Here is a 24,806-nt window from a genome sequence, read left to right as displayed (position 1 = left end):
AGAGCTCTGCAGGCTATGGACAAAGCAGTCCAGAGCTACAAAAGCACTGTCAGCCACCGGGCGTGGTGGTCCACGCCTGTAATCCCAGCATGTTTGGAGGCTGAGGCAGGTAGATCACTTAAGGTCAGGAGTTCGAGACCAGCCTGCCCAAAAAGGTGAAACCCCATCTCTACTAAAAATACAAAAAATTAGTGGTGGCACATGTCTGTAATCCCAGCTACTCGGGAGGCTGAGGTAGGAGGATCACTGGAGCCCGGGAGGAGGAGGTTGCAGTGAGCTAAGATTATGCCACCGCACTCTAGCCTGGGTGACAGAATGAGACTCCATCTAAAAAAAAAAAAAAACACAACAAAACCATTGTGACCCAACAAGAACTTCCTCCTTTCTCAAGCCCCCATGGCCATGTTTGCTCAGAAAAGCCTAGACTGACAGGTCTAAACACTTTTGCTCTGGACGCTCCTGAAGCCCTGCCCTGCCCATGCCCAAGCCCACTGTGGAAGTGCAGGTCTCCTCTCCTTCTGTGCCTACCTCCCACCAGCCTCTGCTGGCTCCCTGCCCTCCCCACCTCTCACACTACCTCCCTTGCACATATCCCGCTGCAACCTTAGAAGGCTGAATATATTTTGAAATATGACATCCAAAGACCCTGGTTAGATATTTTAACCAAATGAATTTCCTTTTTCTTTTGGGTGACACAGGCTTCATGTGCTGGGGATGGACCCAGGTGACACAGGTCTCATGTACTGGGGATGGGCCTAGAGTTCCTCAACCCTGGACCTGTTTTCCTAGACCTGCCAGTGGGCAGGGACCTGGTCTGTCCCGACTGCTGACATCACTCCTCCACATTCCACCCCTCCTTGCCCCATCATCTCCAAGTCTGCCCTACCGCTGGCAGTTACCATTAAAGTGTCTTTGGGGAACAGGTTGCGGCTGGCGACACGTGGGGCTCCTCCGGGGCCCGTCTGGTCCTGAGGGGCCGGCCCTCGGCGGAACCAGCTGCTGATGGCCCAGATGATGAAGATCCTGAGGAGAGAAGCAGCAAGGTGGTGAGTCCCCAAGCCTTGGCTCTCCGCAACAGACCCGCCTGACTTCCTTCTGACTTGGCACATGCTGGCACCTGACCTGGGGCTAGTGACAAAGTCAGGGAGGCCCTGAGAAGGTAGTCACAGGGCTGGCAAGAAGACAAGATGTCCCCAAAGACCACATCTGGGGAGGGAGCCCAGATGCCACCGTTTGCCAGTGCAGGGGGGGCTGGCACTGCCCTGGTCTGCATGCAGACCCTTGACTCTAAGTCCTCCAAGAGCTCCTGGTGACCACAGGGCTGCAGGGGCTAACTCTTGAAACCTCAGTCTGGGAAACCTGCCATCCAGCCCCTTGGGACCCCCCAGAGAGGATACTAAGACTCTGGAACCCCTTCAGTGTGCAGATGGGTGAATTAAAAGAAAAACGAGGCCGGGCGCGGTGGCTCAAGCCTGTAATCCCAGCACTTTGGGAGGCCGAGACGGGCGGATCACGAGGTCAGGAGATCGAGACCATCCTGGCTGACACGGTGAAACCCCGTCTCTACTAAAAAATACAAAAAAAAAAAACTAGCCGGGCGAGGTGGCGGGCGCCTGTAGTCCCAGCTACTCAGGAGGCTGAGGCAGGAGAATGGTGTGAACCCGGGAGGCAGAGCTTGCAGTGAGTCGAGATCTGGCCACTGCACTCCAGCCTGGGCGGCAGAGCGAGACTCCGTCTCAAAAAAAAAAAAAAAAAAAAAAAAAGAAAAACGAAATAAAGAAAACATAATAATAAACATGACATTTCTGAAAGAAAGAATCTGGAATCCCAGCACTTCAAAAGCATAGAACTGGGGATGGTTAATGGCTACAAAAAAAAGAATGAACGAGATCTAGTATTTGGTAGCAAAACAGGGCAACTATAGTCAATAGTAATTTAATTACACATTTTATAACTTAAAAAGTATAGAGGCTGGGCATGGTGGCTCACGCCTGTAATCCCAGCATTTTGGGAGGCCAAAGCGGGCAAATTGCGAGGTCAGAGATCGAGATCATCATGGCCAACATAGTGAAATCCCGTCTCTACTAAAAATACAAAAATTAGCTGGTCCTGGTGGCATGCGCCTGTAGTCCCAGCTACTTGGGAGGCTGAGGTAGGAGAATCACTTGAACCTGGGAGGCAAAGGTTGCAATGAGCCCGAAGGCACAGAAGCTTAGAAAGAGCAACATTTCTGAACTTCAGCAGAATTTCTGGAGAAGCAGATAGTAAGCGATAGGTTAGTTCCAATTTTAGTAACAGTGGGCTAAATTATTCAGACCAACCCTCTCATTGGAAAGAATTGAAAAAGCTTGAAAAAATTAATACACTACGAAGACATCAATGTATTTTATATTTATAATTATACATATTGATAGGATGAGAATATATGCTGCTCACGTATTCTCATATTTGTTCTCATGCATATAATTTTTATCAAGTTTACATATGAATATATACAAATAGCTCTGAAGAATGAACAAGACTGTAGGCTACCAAACCTTCAGGCAAAGACTGAAGGGAAAGTAGGAATCCTAAAGTAGTAAAGGATGGGCCGTGCGCGGTGGCTCACGCCTGTAATCCCAGCACTTTGGGAGGCAGAGGCAGGTGGATCACCTAAGGTCGGGAGTTCGAGACCAGCCTGGCCAACATGGTGAAACCCCGTCTCTACTAAGAATACAAAAATTAGCCAGGAGTGGTGGCAGGCGCCTGTAATCCCAGCTACTCAGGAGGTTGGGGCAGGAGAATTGCCTGAACCAAGGAGAAGGAGGCTGCAGTGAACCGAGATTGTACCATCGCACTCCAGCCTGAGCGACAAGAGCAAAAAGTCCGTCTCAAAAAAAAAAAAAAAGGCCGGGCGCGGTGGCTCAAGCCTGTAATCCCAGCACTTTGGGAGGCCGAGAAGGGCGGATCACGAGGTCAGGAGATTGAGACCATCCTGGCTAATACGGTGAAACCCCGTCTCTACTAAAAATACAAAAAACTAGCCGGGCGAGGCGGCGGGCGCCTGTGGTCCCAGCTACTCGGGAGGCTGAGGCAGGAGAATGGCGGGAACCCGGGAGGCGGAGCTTGCAGTGAGCTGAGGTCCGGCCACTGCACTCCAGCCCGGGCGACAGAGCGAGACTCCGTCTCAAAAAAAAAAAAAAAAAAAGAAGTAAAGGATCCTGGATTTGCAGGTCTAGGAAAAAAAAATAAGTAAAGGAGCCCTATAAGCTTCTTCATGTGTCTGAGGACATCTGCTAGGTGTTTTGATAGGTGACAAAAATGCTGGTCTAGGCTGGGTGTGGTGGCTCGCACCTGTAACCCCAGCATGCTGGGAGGCAGAGGTAGGTGGATCGCTTGAGCCCAGGAGTTTAAGACCAGCCTGGGCAACATGGTTTCTACAAAAAATACAAAAATTAGCCAGGCATGGCAGCGCGCACCATGCCTATAGTCCCAGCTACTCAGGAGGCTGAGGTGGGAAAATCACCTGAGTCCAGGAGGTTGAGGCTACAGTGAACCATGATCGCGTCACTGCACTCTGGTCTGGGTGACAAAGCGAGACCCTGTCTCAAAAAAAAGAAATGCTAGCCCAGGGCACATATGACGTATGAGGTAACCAGAGACCTACCCTACAGAAAACTAAGACCCTGCAAGGCGCAAGGCTCCACCCCTAGGAAGGAGGGAACCAGGCGACCTACTCATTTCCAGGAGTTACACACCAGGTATGCAGGGCCAAGTATGCAAGGCCACTCGTGGGACAAGGAGTCACGCAGGGCAGCTCAAGACCTGAACCTGGTGCAAGGAAACCTGGGACTTGGTAATGTCCCCAGGCAGAAGCAAAGGCAATCCTCTCTGTAGAAAAATATGCTCATCCTAGCCCTGAAATTCCTATAAATAACTTTTCAAGTATAATGATCAGGACACAGACAGAGATAAGCCAGGCACAAAAGCAAACAAGATATTATGAGTGAGAATCAGCACCAACAACAGATACCAAAAACAAAACGAGGCTGGGCGTAGTGGCTCACACCTATAATCCCAACAGCACTTTGGGAAGCCAACACTTGAGGTCAGGAGTTTGAGACCAGCCTGGCCAACATGGTGAAACCTCATCTCTACTAAAAATACAAAAATTAGCCGGGCGTGGTGGCAGGCACCTATAATCCCAGCTACTCAGGAGGCAGAGGCAGGGGAATCACTTGAACCTGGGAGGCGGAGGTCACAGTGAGCCGAGATCACGCCACTGGATGCCAGTCTGGGTGACAGAGTAAGACTCCATCTCAAAAAAAAAAAAAAAAAAAAGGGCCGGGCGCAGTGGCTCAAGCCTGTAATCCCAGCACTTTGGGAGGCCGAGACGGGCGGATCACGAGGTCAGGAGATCGAGACCATCCTGGCTAACACGGTGAAACCCCGTCTCTACTAAAAAATACAAAAAACTAGCCGGGCGAGGTGGCGGGCGCCTGTAGTCCCAGCTACTCGGGAGGCTGAGGCAGGAGAATGGCGTAAACCCGGGAGGTGGGGCTTGCGGTGAGCTGAGATCCGGCCACTATACTCCAGCCTGGGCGACACAGCGAGACTCCGTCTCAAAAAAAAAAAAAAAAGTCCTTAAAGAGAAGGAATATTCCTTATTGATTTCTTCTTCCCTCCTGTTGCCTGGAGTGTGGATGTGATGGCTGGATCTTCAGCAGCTGTCTTGGGCTATGAGGATAAAGGGAAAAACCTAGCAATGGTGGAACAAACAGCAAGAAGGAGTCTGGGTCACTGAAGACTGCTGAATCCTAGTCTGCCTCCATCCAGACTGGTATATCAGAGAGAAATTAATCTCTACCTTGTTAATGGAGGTTTCTCAGCTGCATGCAGCCATGTGATTATTAAATGATTGAAGTACTTATTAATTACCGGTATGATAACCATATAGCAGAAGAGGTTACGAGCCCAGCTTACTGTGACCTCAGTGGTCAACTTCAGTGGTTGAAATGGAGATAATAACAGCTCCTACTCTCATAGGGTAGTTTGTAAGCATTACACGCATTAAATTACATATATATAGATGTTTATATAGTGTGTATATATATCTGAAATACACACACACACACACGTACCTCAGAATGGAACCTAGACATACCCAATACGTGATTTAGAAGTGTTAGCTATTACTGTTATTTTAATCATAGGAAAAACGCATACAAAAAACTTTGGAGTGGAAAAACACTATGAGTGAATTCTACTGTGGGTGGGGTGCCTCCCTGCTGAGCCCTGATCGGGGCAGGATCAGGCACAGGGACTTGCCTCTGCCTATAGAAGCCACGAGGCCTTGGAGTCCAGGGTCTCAGGGGCCATGGCCCAGATGAGCCATCTGCTACCTCCCTATGAAGTCCCTGATACGCATGGCTGGGGAAGGCCTGGACCTGGCAATCTCTGGGGTACCAATGCCTCCAGCAGAGGCTCTCATTTTAGTAAACACACCTGGGGAGAGTGTGGAAGCAGTGATGCCTCCAGGCAGCTCTGCCCCTGGCTTAGTGTGTGGCCTGTGGGGGTCTTAACCCCTCTGGGCTTCTAGGTTCCCATGTACAAAACAAGGCCAGGCCTTTTTGGATTCCAAACCCCTAGTCACCTGAAGAACATCTGTGTGTATCTACATGCCCACAGTTCCGTGGACCCTCTCAGAGGGCTCATGGCCACAGCCCCTCATCCATGCGCCCAGGCCTGCAGGAGACTGGACCTTTCTAATGCTTCCTGATACACTTGAGTAAGCAAAGAAAACAGACATTAAATCCTCTCTCCCACCCAAATAGGTATTCTACATTCACAGGTTCAGAACATTTTTAAATATATGAAAAGACGTATAATCAAAACTCTCCCTCCCACCCCGTTCCTTTATATACCCAGTTCCTGCTCCACCTCCCACTCCAGGTAACCACATGTGCTCAAAACCACAAACACCACAGACACCACCCACTATCCAGAAAGGCTATTCCTGCATAATCAGCTTCAAACTACAAGGAGTTCATGGGCACCTGAAAACAAACCCTGAATCCCATTTTAAGAACTGCAGCCAAGACGGTCTCTGAGCACCCACCCGAACTGATGTTTGATGCTGCCTCGTTCTAAGAAAGGAAATTAGCCTACAGTGTGACTTGTATTAAAAATGTCTCTCTGAAGGAAGCTCCCTATCCACTGACGTGGAAAGATTTCGAAGATATATTGTTAATGAAAAAAATCAAGGAGCAGAACAGTGTGTAAAACAGGCTATCGCTTATGTAAAAACGAAGGGAAAGATAAAAATAATTTTCATGCAGAGCAGCTTGCAGCATGCAAAAAAAAGAAGGTGATATATAAGAAAATCTGAAGTCTTTACGTGGCCATGGGGAGGGGAGATGAAGTGAAGACGATAAGGGACAGGGGCCCATGACAGAAGCTTAGGGCACATGGCAGGAATTTTTGAGGCACACATGTCAGTTTTGCAACTTATCAGAGTGGGGAGGTTTCTTTCCTGCACAGTTTCTCAGTGTCCTGTGTGACACTCTTGGAGGACACCAGGCAGGCGGTTCTGCTCTAGTCTAGAATACGATCGGTGACTATATCAGGGATCATGAGTTGTGTTTTTTTTTTTTTTTGAGACGGAGTTTCGCTCTTGTTGCCCAGGCTAGAGTACAATGGCACGATCTCGGCTCACTGCAACCTCCACCTCCCAGGTTCAAGTGATTCTCCTGCCTAAGCCTCCTGAGTAGCTGGCATTACAAGCACAAGGCACCACGCCCAGTTAATTTTGTATTTTTAGCAGACACTGGTTTCTCCCTGTTGCTCAGGCTGGTCTGGAACTCCCAACCTCAGGTGATCCACGCGCCTTGGCCTCCCAAAGTTCTGGGATTACAGGCATGAGCCACTGCACCCGGCCTCATGAGCTATTTCTTTTAACTCTTTCACTATATATTTCCTAAGGTTTTTGTTTGTTTGAGACACAGTCTCACTCTGTTGCCCAGGCTGGAGTACAGTGGTATGATCATGGCTCATTGCAGCCTTGACCTCCTGGGCTCAAGCGATCCTCCCTCCTTGGCCTCCCTAATACCTGGGACTACAGGTGCGCACCATCACACCCAGCTAATTTTTTAGTTTTTTAAAGAGATGGGGTCTTGGCCGGGCGCGGTGGCTCAAGCCTGTAATCCCAGAACTTTGGGAGGCCGAGACGGGCGGATCACGAGGTCAGGAGATCGAGACCAGCCTGGCTAACACGGTGAAACCCCGTCTCTACCAAAAAAAATACAAAAAACTAGCCGGGCGAGGTGGCGGGCGCCTGTAGTCCCAGCTACTCGGGAGGCTGAGGCAGGAGAATGGCGTAGACCCAGGAGGCGGAGCTTGCAGTGAGCTGAGATCCGGCCACTGCACTCCAGCCTGGGCGACAGAGCGAGACTCCGACTCAAAAAAAAAAAAAAAAAAAGAGATGGGGTCTTGCTGTGTTGCTCAGGCTGATCCTAAGGTTTTTTTTTGTTTGTTTGTTTTTTGTTTTTTGTTTTTTTGAGACAGGGTCTTGCTCTGTCACCCAGGCTGGAGTGCAGTGGCCGGATCTCAGCTCACTGCAAGCTCCGTCTCCCGGGTTCACGCCATTCTCCTGCCTCAGCCTCCCAAGTAGCTGGGACTACAGGCGCCCGCCACCTCGCCCGGCTAGTTTTTTTTTTTTTTTTTTTTTTTTTTTTTTGAGACGGAGTCTTGCTGTGTCTCCCAGGCTGGAGTGCAGTGGCGTGATCTCGGCTCACTGCAAGCTCCGCTTCCCGGGTTCACGCCATTCTCCCGCCTCAGCCTCCCCAGTAGCTGAGACTACAGGCGCCCGCCACCACGCCCGGCTAGTTTTTTGTATTTTTAGTAGAGACGGGGTTTCACCGTGTTAGCCAGGATAGGTTTTTTGTATTTTTTAGTAGAGACGGGGTTTCACCGGGTTCGCCAGGATGGTCTCGATCTCCTGACCTTGTGATCCGCCCGTCTCGGCCTCCCAAAGTGCTGGGATTACAGGCTTGAGCCACCGCACCCGGCCCTGGTTTTTTTTTTTTTTCACGTTGAACAACAAAAGGAATCATGGCCGACATCGTCTGAGTGTGTGCCAGGTCCCGCACCTCTCAGTTGACACGAATTCTCTTGGAATCCTTTTGATGCACCCTAATTGTCAAGATTCCTGTCTGTGAAGTGGAAAGTGAGTCTCAAGAAGGGTGATCACCTGACCAGGCCACAGAGTTCAGAGGTGGCAGGGCTGATATGTTAGCAGGGCTGTGCTCTTACACGCTGTCTGATACTACCTGCCCCCCGCCTCCTAATTTTTTCTCTATTTTAAACAACTCTTATCTGTGAGCATCTATATATAATCCCATTTAGGGTCAATTACAAAAGTGTGTGCTTATGGGATGGCCACCGATACATTACACTTTTTCTTCTTTCTTTTTTTGTTTTGAGATGGAGTCTTACTCTGTCACCCAGGCTGAAGTGCCTGGCTCACTGCACGCTCTGCCTCCGGGGTTCAAGTGATTCTCCTGCCTCAGCCTCCCCAGTGGCTGTGACTACAGCAGCCCGCCACCATGCCTGGTTAATTTTTTTTTTCTTTTTCATAGAGATGGGGTTTCACTATGTTAGCCAGGATGGTCTCGATCTCCTAACCTGGTGATCCGCCCGCCTTGGCCTCCCAAAGTGCTGGGATTACAGGCGTGAGCCACAGCAGTCACCCCACATTACACTTTTTCATTGCTTTTTTCTTTTCACTCTTCTGTATTGTTTGAACTACTTAATTTGGTAAACACACATTAATTATAAGTTAAGGGAAACAAGTAATAAGATTTTACGGAAGAGATAAGTAGCTGCCCCCCCAAAACCACTCTCCTCTTCTTCCTCAGTAATAGAAGTCCTGCTTTCCAGCAGGGTGCTCAGTTTCCCAGATTAAAGACCACATTTCCCAGCCTCCTGTGCAGCTGGCCATGGCCACGTGAAGACATTCTAGCCAAGGGAATGATTGTTTTATTTTCTTTTTCTTTTTTTTGAGACACAGTCTAGCTCTGTCGCCAGGCCTGAGTGCAGTGGCGCAATCTCAGCTCACTGCAACTTCCATCTCCCAGGTTCAAGCAATTCTCCTGCCTCAGCCTCCCAAGTAGCTCGGACTACAGGCATGCGCCACCACACCCAGTTAATTTTTGTATTTTTAGTAGAGATGGGGTTTCACCACGTTGGCCAGGATGGTCTCGATCTCTTGACCTCGTGATCCGCCTGCCTCAGCCTCCCAAAGTGCTGGGATTACAGGCGTGAGTCACTGCACCCGGCGGGATGATTGTTTTAAACATCTCTGCTGTGCAATTCCTTCTATCTGATAAGAAGGGGAGCTGACTGCCTAATTGCATGGTGTGGTCTCTTATTTTGCTAAAATACATCTCCAAAAAGAAAAAAAATAAAAGGAATATCTATTTTGCAGAGGAGTAAACAAAGGCTCAGAGCAAAGAAGGTGGCTGTCACCAGGTCTAGGCAGGAAGGATAGAACCCAGTGCCAAGCATATTTTCCCGCTACCACCCAGCATCTCCCCAGGGCCTCGGAGAGAAGCTGGGCTTTGAAAAAGCAGGCCCTGGCCGGGCGCGGTGGCTCAAGCCTGTAATCCCAGCACTTTGGGAGGCCGAGGCGGGCGGATCACAAGGTCAGGAGATCGAGACCACAGTGAAACCCCGTCTCTACTAAAAATACAAAAAATTAGCCGGGCGCGGGGGCGGGCGCCTGTAGTCCCAGCTACTCAGGAGGCTGAGGCAGGAGAATGGCGGGAACCCGGGAGGCGGAGCTTGCAGTGAGCCGAGATCGCGCCACTGCACTCCAGCCTGGGCAACAGCGTGAGACTCCGTCTCAAAAAAAAAAAAAAAAGAAAAAGCAGGCCCTGGGGTTCCACTGCCCAGGAATAGCATGTGAACCCACAGGTAAAAGGGTCACCACCAGGCAGTCACAGAAGGACAAATGCTGATTCCACATACAGGAGCTAACTAGAGTAGTGAAAGAGAGACAGGAAATAGAAAGGTGGCTGCCAGGTGTTGCAAGGAGGAAGAAATGGGGACCTGGTGTCTGACGGGTATGGAATTTCAGTTTGGGAAGAGGAAATTCTCAGGATGGATAATGGTGATGGGGGCACAACAGTGGAGATGTACTTAATGTCACAGGACTATATACTTAAAAATGGTTAAAATGGGCCAAGCGTGGTGGCTCATGCCTGTAATCCCAGGACTTTAGGAGGCTGAGGCGGGTGGATCACCTGAGGTCAGGAGGTCAAGACCAGCCTGGCCAACATGGCAAAACCCCATCTCTACTAAAAATACAAAAATTAGCCAGGCATGGTGGCGGATGCCTGTAATCCCAGCTACTCAGGTGGCTGAGGCAGGAGAATCGCTTGAAACCAGGAGGCAGAGACTGCAGTGAGCCGAGATTACACTATTGCACTCCAGCCTAGGTGACACAGTGAGATTGTCTCAAAAAAAAAAAAAAGGTTACAATGAAAACATAGATTAAAATTGTAAAATTGATATTACGTGCAGATGTGGGCTGAACCATGTCTCCTGAAATTCATATGTTGAAGTCTTAACCTTCAGCACCACCGTGACTGGATTTAGAGACAGGGTCCCCTAACTCTTTTTTTGCGATAAGGTCTCACTCTGTTGCCCAGACTGGAGTACAGTGGTGTGATCTCAGCTCACTGCAGCTTCAACTTCTGAGGGTCAGGCTGGGCGCAGTGGCTCACGCCTGTAATCCCAGCACTTTGGGAGGCCAAGGTGGGTAGATCATGAGGTCAGGAGTTCGAGACCAGCCTGGTCAACATAGTGAAACCCCATTTCTACTAAAAAAAAAAAAAAATTAGCCAGGCGCTGGGTGCAGTGGCTCACGTCTGTAATCCCGACACTGTGGGAGGCCAAGGCGGGTGGATTGCCTGAGGTTGGGAGTTTGAGACCAGCCTGACCAACATGGAGAAATCCCATCTCTACTAAAAATACAGAAATAGCTGGGCATGGTGGCACATGCCTGTAATCCCAGCTGCTTGGGAGGCTGAGGCAGGAGAATCGCTTGAACCCAGGAGGCGGAGGTTGCAGTGAACTGAGATCGCATCACTGCACTCCAGCCTGGGCAACAGAGCAAGACTCCATTACAAAAATAAAAATAAAAAATCTTCCAAGGCTCAAGTGATCCTCCTACCTCAGCCTCTCAAGTAGCTGAGACTACAGGTACGTGTCATCATACTTGGCCTTTTTTTTTTTTTTTTTTTTTGAGATGGAGTCTCGCTCTGTACCCAAGCTGGAGTGCAGTGGCGCACGCAACCTCTGCCTCCCGGGTTCAAACGATTCTCCTGCCTTAGCCTCCCGAGTAGCTGGGACCACAGGCACGTGCCACCACGCCCAGCTAATTTTTGTATTTTTAGTAGAGACAGGTGTTACCATGTTGGCCAGGATGGTCTCGATCTCTTCACCTCATGATCTGCCCGCCTCGGCCTCCCAAAGTGCTGGGATTATAGGCGTGAGCCACCGCGCCCGGCCAGATTTTTTTATTTTTGGTAGAGACAGGGTCTCACTATGTTGCCCAGGCTAGTCTCAAACTCCTGGGCTCAAACGATCCTCCCATCCTGGCCTCCCAAAGTGCTGGGATTATGGGGGTGAGTCATTGTGCCTGGCCCAGATAGGGTCTTTTAAAAAGTAAGGTTCAGTGAGGTCATTATGGTGCGCACTAAGCCAGCATGACTCGTGTCCCCATAAGAGGAGCTTAGAACACAGACACACACAGAGGAAAGACCACATGAAGACACAGGGAGAAGATGGCCTTCTACAAGCCAAGGAGAGAAGCCACAGAAGAAACTGCCCCTGCCCACAGCTGGATCCTGGACTTCCAGCCTTCAGAACTGTAAGACAGTCAATTTCCACATTTCAGTTGTTTAAACTACTCAGTTTGTTTTACTTGTTACAAGGGTCCTAGCAAACCACTTCAGTATTTTTTGTGTTTTTATTTTGTTACAAATCAGGTAGCCCCCACCAAACCAGAACAGGTTCAGGGAGACTCCCTACTTCAATATGTTTTACCAGAGTAAAACAAAGGTTTAGAAAATATTCCATCATACAAAAAAAAAAAAAAAAGTATCTCTACCAATACAGTAATGATCACCATCCTCAGCTGATCAGCTGATTTTTCCTTTCTTCCTTACTTTTATTTGAATGTTTTCGGTGAACAAACCCAAGTCCCGTCTGCTCACCTGAACAGCACACCTTTGATGACCTGCCAAGCATTGGGTGCCGGCTGGGCCGGTGGGTTCTGAGGCTGGGTCTCTGCTGGCGGGTCCCTCCCGATGCTGCCATTGCTGGTCACCTGTGGGGGACAGAGGCCAGGGTAAGGAGGGAGAATGGACACAGGGGCTATCTTAGACACCATCACACATGAAGGCCAGACACAGGCTGGGCAAAGAGTGGCTGCTTATCAATAACTGGAGAATGAATCAGTGAAAGCACCTGGGAAGGTGGGGCCCTCTTGTTTTAGGAGGAAAACACTCCCAGAGCATCTCCTCTGCGCTGGGGACCCAGTGGTGACCTAGAGAGTCCTTTGCTGTCCTCCTGGGGTTCAACAGCTCAGTGGGGAGACAGACTCATCTCTAGACAGTGACTGTCCAGAACGGGGCTGGAATGCAGGAGCCCCGAGAGGTACCTGGTCCAGCCTAGAAGTCGGGGCAACTTCCTGGAGGAGAGGGCATTGGAGCTGTGACCTAAAACATAGCAAGCTGGTGGCGCAAAGGAGGAAGTGAGAGAAGCAGCAGGTGCAGAAATAGAAGATTAGAGACACAGTCTGATCCTGATGACTGTCCACTGCTCCCTGGGGCTGGAGCCAGGATGCAAGGAGGTGGCTATTGGGGACAACAACAGAAGGAGTCTCATGGCAGGTGCCAGATTCTTCAAGGCTGGGGCTTAGCTGAAAGGGCCTTCCCTGGGCAAACCATTCCTGAGACCCCCTCTGTGCCCAGCCCTGCCCTCCAAGGGCCCCTGGTCCAGCAGGTGAGACAGACACAGAAAAACACAATCAGACTATCAGCCGCTACCATAAGCCACGGCCACAGGACATGTCTGGGACAGCACACAGCACACTAACCCTGAGGCCAAAACTATGACCAGCTCCATCTGGCTGCTGAGCAAAGGGAGGCTCAGAGAGGTGAAGCCACTTGTCTGGTCACTCAGAAAGGACAACCGCAGAAGCAGAATGACAGAAGGGAAGGGGGGCGGGCGAGGGAGCCAGGCACGGCTTCCCAGAGGAGGGCTCTTCCCTCAGACACAGAGGGTCACAATCAGAGACTCTCAGAATGCCAGGTTTGGAAGGGGATGTCCTGCTCACCCTTCGTGCACCCTGCTAGCTCCCCAGTCCTATTCTCATTCACCCCTCCTCCCAGCTGTCCCCTCAGCTGTCAGCCTTCAAGAGGCAGGACCAGGGCTGCCATGGTCATGGTCAGCTCGGGAGCCGCAGCGGCACAGAGTAGGGGTGTGATACACACCTGTGTAGCCATTGCTGCCTGAAGGGCTCACCCTGGACACTCAGGTCACCCAAACCCACTTCCCTCTGAGGCGCCAGTGTCTGGCCTTCCCCTCCACAGCCCCCAGTCCACTCCTCTGCAATGTTTTCTCCATTCACCTCACTCACCAGATAGCAAATGCCCCAGGAGCATGGTCAGAGGGGCCACATTTGTTAAATGTGTCACTTGTCACCTCCTGTCCCCTTCACCAGCAAGAGCTCTGTCCTGTAATCTCCCAAAGTGCAGGACAGCACTGTAGGGGCTCCAGGGTCAAACGGGCCTCAGCTATTGTCCTGGTCCCACCGTTCTTGCTGTGACACTTTGGGAACATCACTTCACCTCTCTGACCTGTGGACCAGATTGTGAAAATACTGGTACATTTAAGACAGAAATGTGGGCCCTGCTTGCCCAGAGCTGAGGATCTAGAGGGAAACACACTAGAATGGTAAACAGGATAATTAAAAATGGTACATGAGGCCGGGCGCGGTGGCTGAAGCCTGTAATCCCAGCACTTTGGGAGGCCGAGACGGGCGGATCACGAGGTCAGGAGATCGAGACCATTCTGGCTAACATGGTGAAACCCCGTCTCTACTAAAAAATACAAAAAACTAGCCGGGTGAGGTGGTGGTGGGCGCCTGTAGTCCCAGCTACTCAGGACGCTGAGGCAGGAGAATGGTGTGAACCTGGGAGGCGGAGCTTGCAGTGAGCTGAGATCGCGTCACTGCACTCCAGCCTAGGTGACAGAGCGAGACTCCGTCTAAAAAAAAAAAAAAAATGGTACATGGAAAACAAGCAGGGGGTAATGACAGCAACTGAGTTGGGGACAGGGATCCACTTTGGAGTGGGTGGTCAGAGAGGTCTCCCTGAGGCGCTCCCTTTGGCGTCTGGGTCATTGGGTGAGACCCTTGGGCTGAGACAGAAGAAGCCACATTCTGATGAGATCTATGGAGCAGGGGTCGGCTGCGGAAGCTAAATCAGACAGGCACAAGGCCTCTCCTCACGGCCAGCCTAGCTCCTGGGAAAGTTAGGGGCCCAAGTATGGGTTTCAACGGGTCTGAGCTGATTTGGGGTCAGGAATGGACATTTGATGCCAGGCCAGGATTTGAAGCTATGTCTGGCTGACTCCCAGGTCTCTTCTCTTACCTGTTAGTGATGGGCAGTCTGGCTGGGAACCTTCCCACGGAAGGGCAAGTTAAAACCACCATGAGATGTCACTTCACACCTATTAGGATGGCTATCAGCAGAGAGACAGACAATCACAAGTGCTGGCGGGGATGTGGAAAAACAGGAACTCTCATACACTGCTACGGGGAAAGGAAAAGTGCAGCCACTTCGGAAAATATGGCAGTTATTTAACGAGTCATATGTGCACCTACTACACAATCCAGCAAACCCATCCTGAATGGCTACCCAGGAGGCAGAAAATGTGCAGCCAGGCTGGGCGCAGTGGCTCATGCCTATAATCCCAGCACTTCAGGAGGCCAAGGCAGGAAGACTGCTTGAGCCCTGGAGTTCAAGACCAACCTGGGCAACACAGCAAAACCTCATCTCTATAAAAAATACCAAAATTAGCCAGGTGTGGTGGTGCATGCCTGTGGTCCCAGCTACTCAGGAGGCTGGGGCGGGAAGATCAATTGAGCCTTGGAGGATGAGGCTACAGTGAGCCAGGATCGCACCACTGCACTACAGCCTAGGCGACAGAGCATGACTCTGCCTCAAAAACAAACAATGGCCGGGTGTGGTGGCTCATGCCTATAATCCTAGCACTTTGGGAGGCCAAGGCAGGAGGATCCCTTGAGCCCAGGAGTTGGAGACTAGCCTGGCCAACACAGGGAGACCCTGTCTCTCTTACTAAAAAAAAAAAAGAAAAGAAATACTGCACAGAAAAGCTTGTACATGAACGTTCATAGCAGCATTATTGGCAATAGCCAAAAACTATAAACAACCCAAATATCCTTCGAGGTATGAAAGAATAAACTGTGTCACGTCTGTGGACTGCTACTCAGCAGTGAAAAGGAACAAGTGAGAGCATGTACTTTAGGATTTCCCCAAAGGCCAAATTTCCCTGATCCTAGGTTGTAAAAAATAAAATAAAAGGAACAACTGCAGATCTGTGTAACAACATGAACCTCAAACCCATTACGCCCAATGAAAGAAGCTGGACACAAAAGACTGGATGTTGTTTAGGTCCCTGTTTAAGAAATTTGTAGAAAATTACAGAGATAACACCTCTGTGGCTGCCTAGGGCTGGGAGCAGCAGAGACTGCAAAAGGGAACTTTTTGAGGAGACAGAAGCTTTCTCAGACCAGACTGTGGTGATGGCTGCACCATACAACTGCATAAATGGACCAGGAGTCAACGAACTCTACCCTGACAACAGGTTAACTAACGTTATACCATCTAAATTATACTACAAGGCTGGGCATGGTGGCTTATGCCTGAAATCCCAGCACTTTGGGAGGCTGAGGCAGGCAGATTGCCTGAGGTCAGGAGTTTAAGACCAGCCTGGCCAACCTGGTGAAACCCTGTCTCTACTAAAAATACAAAAATTAGCTGGGTGTGGTGGCAGATGCTTATAATCCCAGCTACTTGGGAGGCTGAGGTAGGAGAATTGCCTGAACCCAGGAGACAGAGGTTGCAGTGAGCTGAGATTGTGGTGACAGAGTTTTCAGCTCCTATTTCTCTGAGTAAAGGCCAAGTCCTCCCAAAGGCCTCCAAAGCCTGGCATAATCTGCATCTGTCCCCAGCCACTCCTCTCCCCTCACCCGCTCCAATCTCCTTGACATTCCTTCATCACACTAGGCACCTCCCACCTCAGGGCCTTTGCAATGGCTGTTCCTTTGCCTGAAAGGCTTTTCCCTCGTATCTTTGGGACTCCCTCTCTCACTTCCTTCAGGTCTTTGTTCAAGCATCACCTCCTCAGAGAGGCCTTCCTAGACTACCCTATTTAATTGCAACTCTTCTACCCACCCCTCACTTCCTATTCCCATCCCAGCTTTATTTCTGTCCATGGCACACAGAGTCATCTGAACTGCTGTTTTTCTTATTTATCTTGTTCACTGTGTGTCCCTGTCTGTGCTTCCCCTACAAATTCAGCTCCAACTAGAACACAAGGATAAGGGCCTTCAAGAGGGCAGCACCTATTTTGTTCACAGCTGTATCCCTAGCATCAGCACAAGGCCTAGCATGTAGTAGACTCAATTTGTATTCGCTGAAGGAATGAACGGCAAAGCTGAGTTCCTGGCTATAGGAGCATGCTGGCTAAAGCAGGAGACTGGGCCGAGGGTCTGCCTGCTGTGTGCTAGGCCCTGGGCATGGGAGAAGGGTGGCAGTGGCTGTGGACACATCAGTGACTAAGACACAGTTAGTTCTGCTCTTGGATCTGCAGATCGACGCGCACACACAATGCCCAGCAACATCTGCTAAGGGGCCCAAGAAGCAGCTAAGACCACCAGGGCTAGGCAAGAGCGGGAGGAAGCTACATTTTACAGCATGTCTTCACTGATTACCTGAATCCACCACTGCGCATCAGGGAATTTCACCTCAGCCCAGCCTCTGTTTCAAGATCTACTCATTCTACAAACACTGAGCACCTCCTCTGTGCCCAACCCTGAGCTGAGTGGTGCTAAGGAAGTAGTGGTGATCAAGGCAGTCCCGGCTCTGCCCTCCTGGGGCTCCCAGTCCAGTGGAGGAGACCAGTCCCCAGACAGTGAAACCCAGCTGGTGCAGGCCTGGCACAGAGGATCCCAGACAGTCAAAGAGGGCTTTCTGCAGGAGGGAACATCTGAAATCTGTAGGACTAACACAATCAACTAACTAAAGAGGGGAGAGATCTGTGCATAGACTGCGAGGAAAGAGACTGAGAGGCAATAAAAGAGGTTTAGAAATAAAATAGGTTTCAGAGCAGTGGATCCCCTTTAGCGCAGTGGTTCTCATGCAGGGATGACTTTGCCCCCCTGCTCCTGGAACGTTTAGCAATGTCTGGAGACATTTATGGCTGTCACAACTGGGGAGGGACGTGGATGCTACTGAGCTACTGACATCTAGTGTGTAGAGGCCAGGGATGCTGCTAAACATCCTAAAATGTGCAGGGCAGTCCCCCAAACAAAACATTATCCAATTCAAAATGTTGACAGTGCCGAGCTCGAGAAATCCTAGTCTAGTCTGAAGAAAAGAGTCGGATCGGCCAGGCGCGGTGGCTCAAGCCTTTAATCCCAGCACTTTGGGAGGCCGAGACGGGCGGATCATGAGGTCAGGAGATCGAGACCATCCTGGCTAACACGGTGAAACCCCGTCTCTACTAAAAGATACAAAAAACTAGCCGGGCGAGGTGGTGGGCGTCTGTGGTTCCAGCTACTCGGGAGGCTGAGGCAGGAGAATGGCGGGAACCCGGGAGGCGGAGCTTGCAGTGAGCTGAGATCTGGCCACTGCACTCCAGCCTGGGCGACAGAGCGAGACTCCGTCTCAAAGAAAAGAAAAAAAAAAAAAAAGAGTCGGATCATGCGAGGCTGTGATTTATAAAAGAATTTGTACTTTGTCCTAAAGGCAAAGGGGTAAGTCTTGATTGTTTTTAAGCAGAGTTGGTACAAGAGAAGATCAGAGTGCCATCTGGAAGCTCAGGGCAATCAGAACAACCTGGGCCCTGGTCTCTCAATCCACCACCAACCCAATAATCAACAGAAACCCAGAGGGAAAACGACCTCCTTTCAGCAAGACTAGAAAACCCCTGAAGACAGGAACTGAGCCTTCATTCCAGCACTAACTCAACACACATTTCCTGAGCTGTCCCTGAGGCCAGGCTCTGGCTGAGAATGCTGAATAGATTCAGAGCAGATATAGTGGGCTCTATCACACTAACTTCATCCAGGTGTCCTCGCCAGGTAATACCACTTGCTCCTTCTCTGGGCTCCCCCAGTCCTTGGACACAGACTTCTGTCACCAACCTAATCATTCAGGATTATAACTGTTTGTTTACATGTCAGTCTCCTCTCCCCGTCCCATGACAGCAGGGATATGGCTGGCCCTCCTGTCCAACCTCTGCAGTTAACAGGGGAGAAATAAAGGCCTAAAGAGGGAAAGGAACTTGCCCAAGGTCATACAGAGAGTCAGCTTCATTCTCCCCTCTCAACCCGCACTCCTTTCCCCTGAGCTGCCTCCTACATGTCAGTGACATCCCAGTGGGTGGGTCGACAGCACCTTGATGTCTCCATCTATTCCCCAAATGCCTGAACGGTAGCTGCCTGAAATGGTATGCTCTGCAGTGTGTTAAGGCAGCAGTGGGTCAGAAGTCATCCGTACATGGACTAATTAACCTATAGGCCTAGTTCATGTTAAAAGCACATCCATACTAGTCCCTGTGTCAGCAATGTCTTGTAACTTCTACATAAAGTTACAAACCTAACCGGGATGACCTTCTGGAAGCGCCTTAGTCTCACTGTTCCTTGGATTCCCGTCTGTAAAATGGGTCTGTCGGCCATGCCCTGCTTATCGTGACTTCCTCAGAGCTAGAAAACTCTCAATTAATCACTGCGCACACCTCCAGCACTACAACGAAACCTGAACACCAGATCACTCTAGAAACGGCCTCAGAGCCTGGAATCGCGGAGTCGAGAAGCCAGCGCGCCAAGGCACAAGCCTGCGCCCCTCCGAGCCAGTGTCTTCCCGGCTCGAGCGATAAGGCTGGTGGCAGCCCGGCGCGAGCGCGCAGGGGACCCGACACGCAACAGGGCCCCGTTCGCGGCACCGTCCGGCCTCCCGGGCGGTCCGGCCCTCCCTGGGCCGGGTATTCAAGGTCCCTCTGGGCAAGGGGCCCCCACTGCACTGGATTCCACCACAAAAAGCAGGACACGCCCCGTGGGAGGCCCCCCGACTGGGGAAGAACCCCCTCAGTCCCCTTTCGGCCTCCGTACCTGACCGGAGCCGCCTCCCCCGGCCGCCACCACGGCGCTGCGGGCCCCGTCCGCCTCCTGCGCCGCCGCCATCTTCCCGCTCCGGGTCCCCGCCCCCGCCGCCAGCCCCGCCCCGTCCCCGACGGCGCAGCGTAATCGCGCGAGATTTCATGCTTTCTAGCCCCGCCGGGCCACCGTATCCGGCAAGAGTGCCGCAGCCACGCCTCTCAGAAAGGCCGCTTTCGGCTGTGAAAGGACCAACCTGGCCACCGTACTCCTTTCCCGCAGGCTGTTTCCACCTAATAGAAACACTGTATGTTCCGAACTCCAGGACTTTCTCTGCCAGCATGCACCTCCCATAAGTTGTCTCTTCCGCCCCTTCACATTAACCCATGTTTTCGGTTATATGAGCCTTTCGGGCCATCCTGTCCGCTTCTCCCTGCCGATTCTTTTCGTCCTTTTCGTTCCATGTTTCTTGAGCTTTACCGGCCACAGTACGGCTTCGAACCACGCCCCTCTTTCGTCAGAGAAACCTTTCTGGCCACCGTATTCGGAGTCGAAGAGCAAGCCTTTTGCCCAGCACCCTTGTCTTCTGACCCCTCTTCCTAACACAACTCTTTCGTCCAAGTCTCCTGAGCTCATAGCCTTTCTGTGTATTTAGAATTCCAATTCCAGGGGGGTCTTACGGCCAACACACCTGCGATGAGACCCTATGATACACCCCGAAGCCTTCGGTCGGCCCTGCCTAGCACGCATGCGCGTTCCCTTAGTGGTCCAAACCTCGCATCCCTGGACTAGGCTTCACAGGCTCTGAGAATTCCACGGTTTTTCATTAGCTGTGTGTCTTCGTACAGCTCTAAACCCGGCCATGTGCTGGGAGATCCCTGGCTTGGAGAGGGTGTTACGGAGGCCCAGAGAGGACAAGACTCTAGGAGGCCGTTAACTCTTCGCACGTGAAATTGGGTGGACGTCTGGCCAGGGTTCAAATCCTTGTGGTGCTACTGACCGGATAAGAGATCCTGGACAAGTGGCATCTCTCTCTCTCACTCTCTGTCTTTTTTTTTTTTTTTTTTTAGATGAAGTCTCACTCTGTCCACCAGGCTGGAGTGCAATGGCGCGATCTCGGCCCACTGCAACCTCGGCCTCCCGGGTTCAAGTGATTATCCTGCCTCAGCCTCCCAAGTAGCTGGGATCACAGGAGCGCGCCACCACGCCTGGCTAATTTTTTTTTTTTTTGTAAGTAGAGACGGAGTTTCACCGTGTTGGCCAGGCTGGTGACAAGTGACATCTCTGAGCCTCAGTTTCTCCCCTTTTATAAACTAGGGATTATAATCGTACTCATTATTCGTCTTCCCGTTTTGCCCCCCTGTGTTATTGGGAAGACGTAGTTAGATCGCGAATGTAAAACATCAGGCCCTGGGCCTCATGCTTAAGTGGTGAATATTCGGGGCGCTGTGATTATGAACTTTATATATTACCTGGAAAGAGAGTAAGCTTTGCATTGGGATATTCTAAATGTTTAATGATCATTTTATTATCGGTTTCCTCCACTTTCCTCTAGGTCTCAGCTCTGTAATACTAGCTCTCGCTCTAGGAAGCTCTCTCTGGGTTGCTTTCCCATCCTCCCTTGCCTCCTCAGCTCCTCCACCCCACCCCTGCTCACTTTGTGTCATCACTGTCAGGGGTGGGTGTGTCTCCCCAACTGGGCGGGCTGACCCTGGACTGTTGTGGTCACTGCTATATCTCCAGCACTGCCCTGGGGATTATTGCTGAAAGAAAGTATGAGGCTCTCTAAGTGCAGAAGGTGAGTGACTTACCTCTCTGAGGGCTAACACAGGGCAAGAAGGAACCTTAGAAAACTTCATGCCTCAGCAGGGCGCGGTGGCTCACGCCTGTAATCCCAGCACTTTGGGAGGCCGAGGCAGGCAGATCACCTGAGGTCGGGAGTTTGAGACCAGCCTGGCCAACATGGTGAAACCCCGTCTCTACTAAAAGTACAAAATTAGCTAAGTGTGGTGGCACATGCCTGTAATCCCAGCTACTCGGGAGGTTGAGGCAGGAGAATTGCTTGAACCCGGGAGGCAGAGGTTGCAGTGAGCCGAGATCATGCCATTGCACTCCCAGCCTGGGCAACAAGAGGGAAACTGTCTCCAAAAAAAAAAAAAAAAAAGTACAAAATTACTTGTACAAATTTAGGTAGAGGACCATGGAAAGCCCAGGCAAGTGAGGGGCCCTTTTTTTTTTTTTTTTGACAGAGTCTTGCCCCAGGTTGGAGTGCGGTGGCGCCATCTCGGCTCACCGCAAGCTCCGACTCCCAGGTTCACACCATTCTCCGGCCTCAGCCTCCCAAGTAGCTGGGACTACAGGCGCCGGCCACCACACCAGGCTAATTTTTTTTTTTTTTTTTAGTAGAGACGGGGTTTCACTGTGTTAGCCAGGATGGTCTCGATCTCCTGACTTCGTGATCTGCCTGCCTCGGCCTCCCAAAGTGCTGGGATGACACGCGTGAGCCACTGGGCCCGGCCAAGTGAGGGGCTTTGAAACTTTCACCAGCCTCACTGCAACCCCAACTGTGCTCTAGGCTATAAATACAAACTGCCCCAATGTGCCGTCCAAGTCTCATACACTGCAAGGGCCAATGTGCTGGAGCATGACGAGGTCTCAGCTTCTGATGAAAAGTGTGATCTTGGACAGGGCTCCTGTGGAGCCAGGTTCCCTGCAGAGCCTTCCTACGCTCTGTTGAGTGACCAAATAAATTCTGCCATTCTGTCCAGGCTTGGTGGCTCATGCCTGTAATCCTAGCACTCTGGGAGGCTGAGGCAGAAGGATCGCTTGAGCCTGGGAGTTTAAGACCAGCCTTGGCTACATAGCGAGATCCTAGCTCTACTAAAAATTTAAAAAATTAGGCGGTGTGGTGGCATCCATCTGTGGTCCAGCTACGCCGAGGCTGAGGTGGGAGGGATGCCGGAGCCCAGGAGTTCGTTCGAGGTTGCAATTAGCTGTGATCACACTACTGCACTCCATCCTGGGCGACAGAGTGAGACTCTGTCTCTAAAAAAGTTAAGAATCATAGTAAGTAAAAAATTCTGCCATTCCTACTGTAAGTCACATGATAGACCCACTGTTCTCTCCACTAGGGGGCGCAAAATACTGATCAAGGGCTGTGATTTCAGGTTCTAAGGGAGAAGGGGACTGGGGATCCAACCTTCTAGGTCCTGAGGAGAAGGGATTGGGGGGTCCCAGACTCCTGAGTCCTAGGGGAAGAAGAATCTAGGGGCCTGGACTCTGGGGCCCCTGAGGGGAATGGGGTTCTGAGAAAGGAAGGAGGAGTCTGAGGCCAGCACCAGTATTGGTTGGAAGCGGAACTGGTCCGGGCAGTGCTTTGGTTTGGCTCAAGTCCGTGGGAACCAAGTGGACAGAGCAGGGATTGTTACTCCAGGGTCTCCCCCTCCCCACCACCTCCTGCGCTTGGCAGCCTCCGTTCTTCCCAGGCCCCGGGGACTCGGGGGCATTGCCCACAGTCCCTCTCCAGGGCCCCTGTTTTTTACTGGACTCAGCTGCCCAGCCCCAGGACCTGGGAAAACTGCCCCAAGGGTGTTGAAAGCCTGGCTGGAGGTTAATGCCAAGCAGATTAGGAGAAACACAAGCCGTGGATCTCCAGAGACCAATAGCCCCACCCATGGGACTTGGGGAGCAGGACCACCCTGGACTCCCTCAGGATACAGGAATCTCGGCCCCCAGCCCCCTTCATTCATGGTCCCAGCAGTGGCCTCCTTCAGACCATGGAGCCTCTGCTTATTTGCACCTTCTGCCTTCTGTGCTTTTTACTTGCATTTTTTTTTTAATAAGTTTTTCTTTTTTTTTTTTTTTTTTTTTTTGAGACAAAGTCTCACTCTGCTGCCCAGGCTAGAGTGCAGTGGCCCGATCTCTGCCTCCTGGGTACAAGCAGTTCTCCTGCCTCAGCCTCCAGGTAACTGGGATTACAGGCGCAGGCCACTCTGGCTAATTTTTGTGTTTTTATTAGAGAAATTTTTGTGTTTTATTTTTGTGTTTTCACCATGTTGGCCAGGCTGGTCTTGAACTCCTCACCTCAGATGATCTGCCCTCCTTGGCCAAGCAAAGCTCTGGGATTACAGGCGTGAGCCACTGTGCCAGCCCTAGAGGTCTGTCTTCTTGGGTCCCGCCCAATGCAGCACTGACTTGAGCACCATTCTCCCCTCTGCCACGGGACCTTTATACCTGATTGCAGTGGCACATTTAAAGTGTCAGCCCAGGCCTGGTGCAGTGGTTCATACCGGTAATCCCAGCACTTTGGGAGGGCACGGTGGGCAGATCGCTTGAGCCTGGGAATCGGAGACTAGCTTAGGCAACATGGCAAAACCCCGTCTCTACTAAAAATACAAAAAATTAGCCAGGTGTGGCAGTAGGCATCTCTAGTCCCAACTACTTAGGAGGCTGGGATGGGAGGATCTCTTGAGCCCAAGAGGTCAAGCCTAGAGTAAGCCAAGATCTCACCCCTGCGCTTCAGCCTGGGTGACAGAGCAAGACCTTATCTCAAAACAAAAAAAATAAAAAATGTGTTAGTCCAGCAACTGTGAGGCAGGAAAATAGGGTCTGGAGGCAGGGAACATAAGGCCAGTTCACTTCAGCTATAACAGGAAACATCCTCTCCTGTAGGCCGTAAATAACTTTGTAACTTTTCTTCATCCTCTTCATTTACATAGGGTGTAGGAGAAGTAACCAGTGGAAGGGGAATCCTCTAGGGAGGGAGTTTAAACTCCCAAAAATTCTGTAACAGGACTTTTGAACCCATATGCTTGGGCCCGCTCCCACACTGTGGAGTGTACGTTCATTTTCAATAAATCCCTTCATTTCTTCCTTGCTTTGTCTGTTTTGTTCAGTTCTTTGTTCAAGACGCCAAGAACCTGGATACCATCCACCGTTAACAACTGGAGACTGTCAGAGGCCACTGTGGACTAGCTGTGTCTATGATGTGTCATTTTACAAATGAGAAAGCCAGATTTTGGCCTGGCGCGGTGGCTCATACCTGTCACCCCAGTACTTTGGGAGGCCGAGGCAGGTGGATCACTTGAGGTCAGGAGTTTGAGACCAGCCTAGCCATCATGGGGAAACCCTGTGTCTACTAAAAATACAAACATTAACCGTGCACAGTGGCACATGCCTGTAATCCCAACTACTCCAGAGGCTGAGGCACAGAGAATCGCTGCAGCCTTGGAGGCGGAGGGTGCAGCGAGCTGAGACTGCACCACTGCAGTCCAGCCTGGGTGACAGAGTGAAACCCAACCTCAAAAAAAAAAAAGAGAGAGAGAGAAAGCTGGACTTCAATAAAGAGCAGTTCTAA

General features: G+C 50.9%; 1 protein-coding gene across 4 annotated transcripts in view; it reads right to left on the bottom strand.

Moving 5' to 3' along the window:
- Positions 1-19,728, bottom strand: part of LOC105478526 (CLPTM1 regulator of GABA type A receptor forward trafficking) — a 41,064-nt gene extending 21,336 nt beyond the window's left edge. The window contains exons 1-3 of one of the 4 annotated variants that reach the window (XM_011735916.3): positions 19,707-19,728; positions 12,258-12,370; positions 900-1,023 (exon numbers count right to left, since the gene is read on the bottom strand). In XM_011735916.3, the coding sequence (XP_011734218.2) occupies positions 900-902 (3 nt within the window). In that variant the 5' untranslated portion in view covers positions 903-1,023; positions 12,258-12,370; positions 19,707-19,728. Of the gene's footprint in view, positions 1-899; positions 1,024-12,257; positions 12,371-13,684; positions 13,704-14,699; positions 14,719-19,465; positions 19,584-19,706 lie in introns of those variants that run through there. The other 3 variants (XM_011735917.3, XM_071087124.1, XM_071087123.1) reach the window with 3 other exon arrangements.
- Positions 19,729-24,806: the final 5,078 nt, after the last annotated feature.

Source organism: Macaca nemestrina, chromosome 20 (assembly GCF_043159975.1).
Source record: "Macaca nemestrina isolate mMacNem1 chromosome 20, mMacNem.hap1, whole genome shotgun sequence".
Classification (NCBI taxonomy): Eukaryota; Metazoa; Chordata; class Mammalia; order Primates; family Cercopithecidae; genus Macaca; species Macaca nemestrina.
Note: the sequence above shows the minus strand (reverse complement) of the source record. Positions and strands in the feature narration are given on the sequence as shown.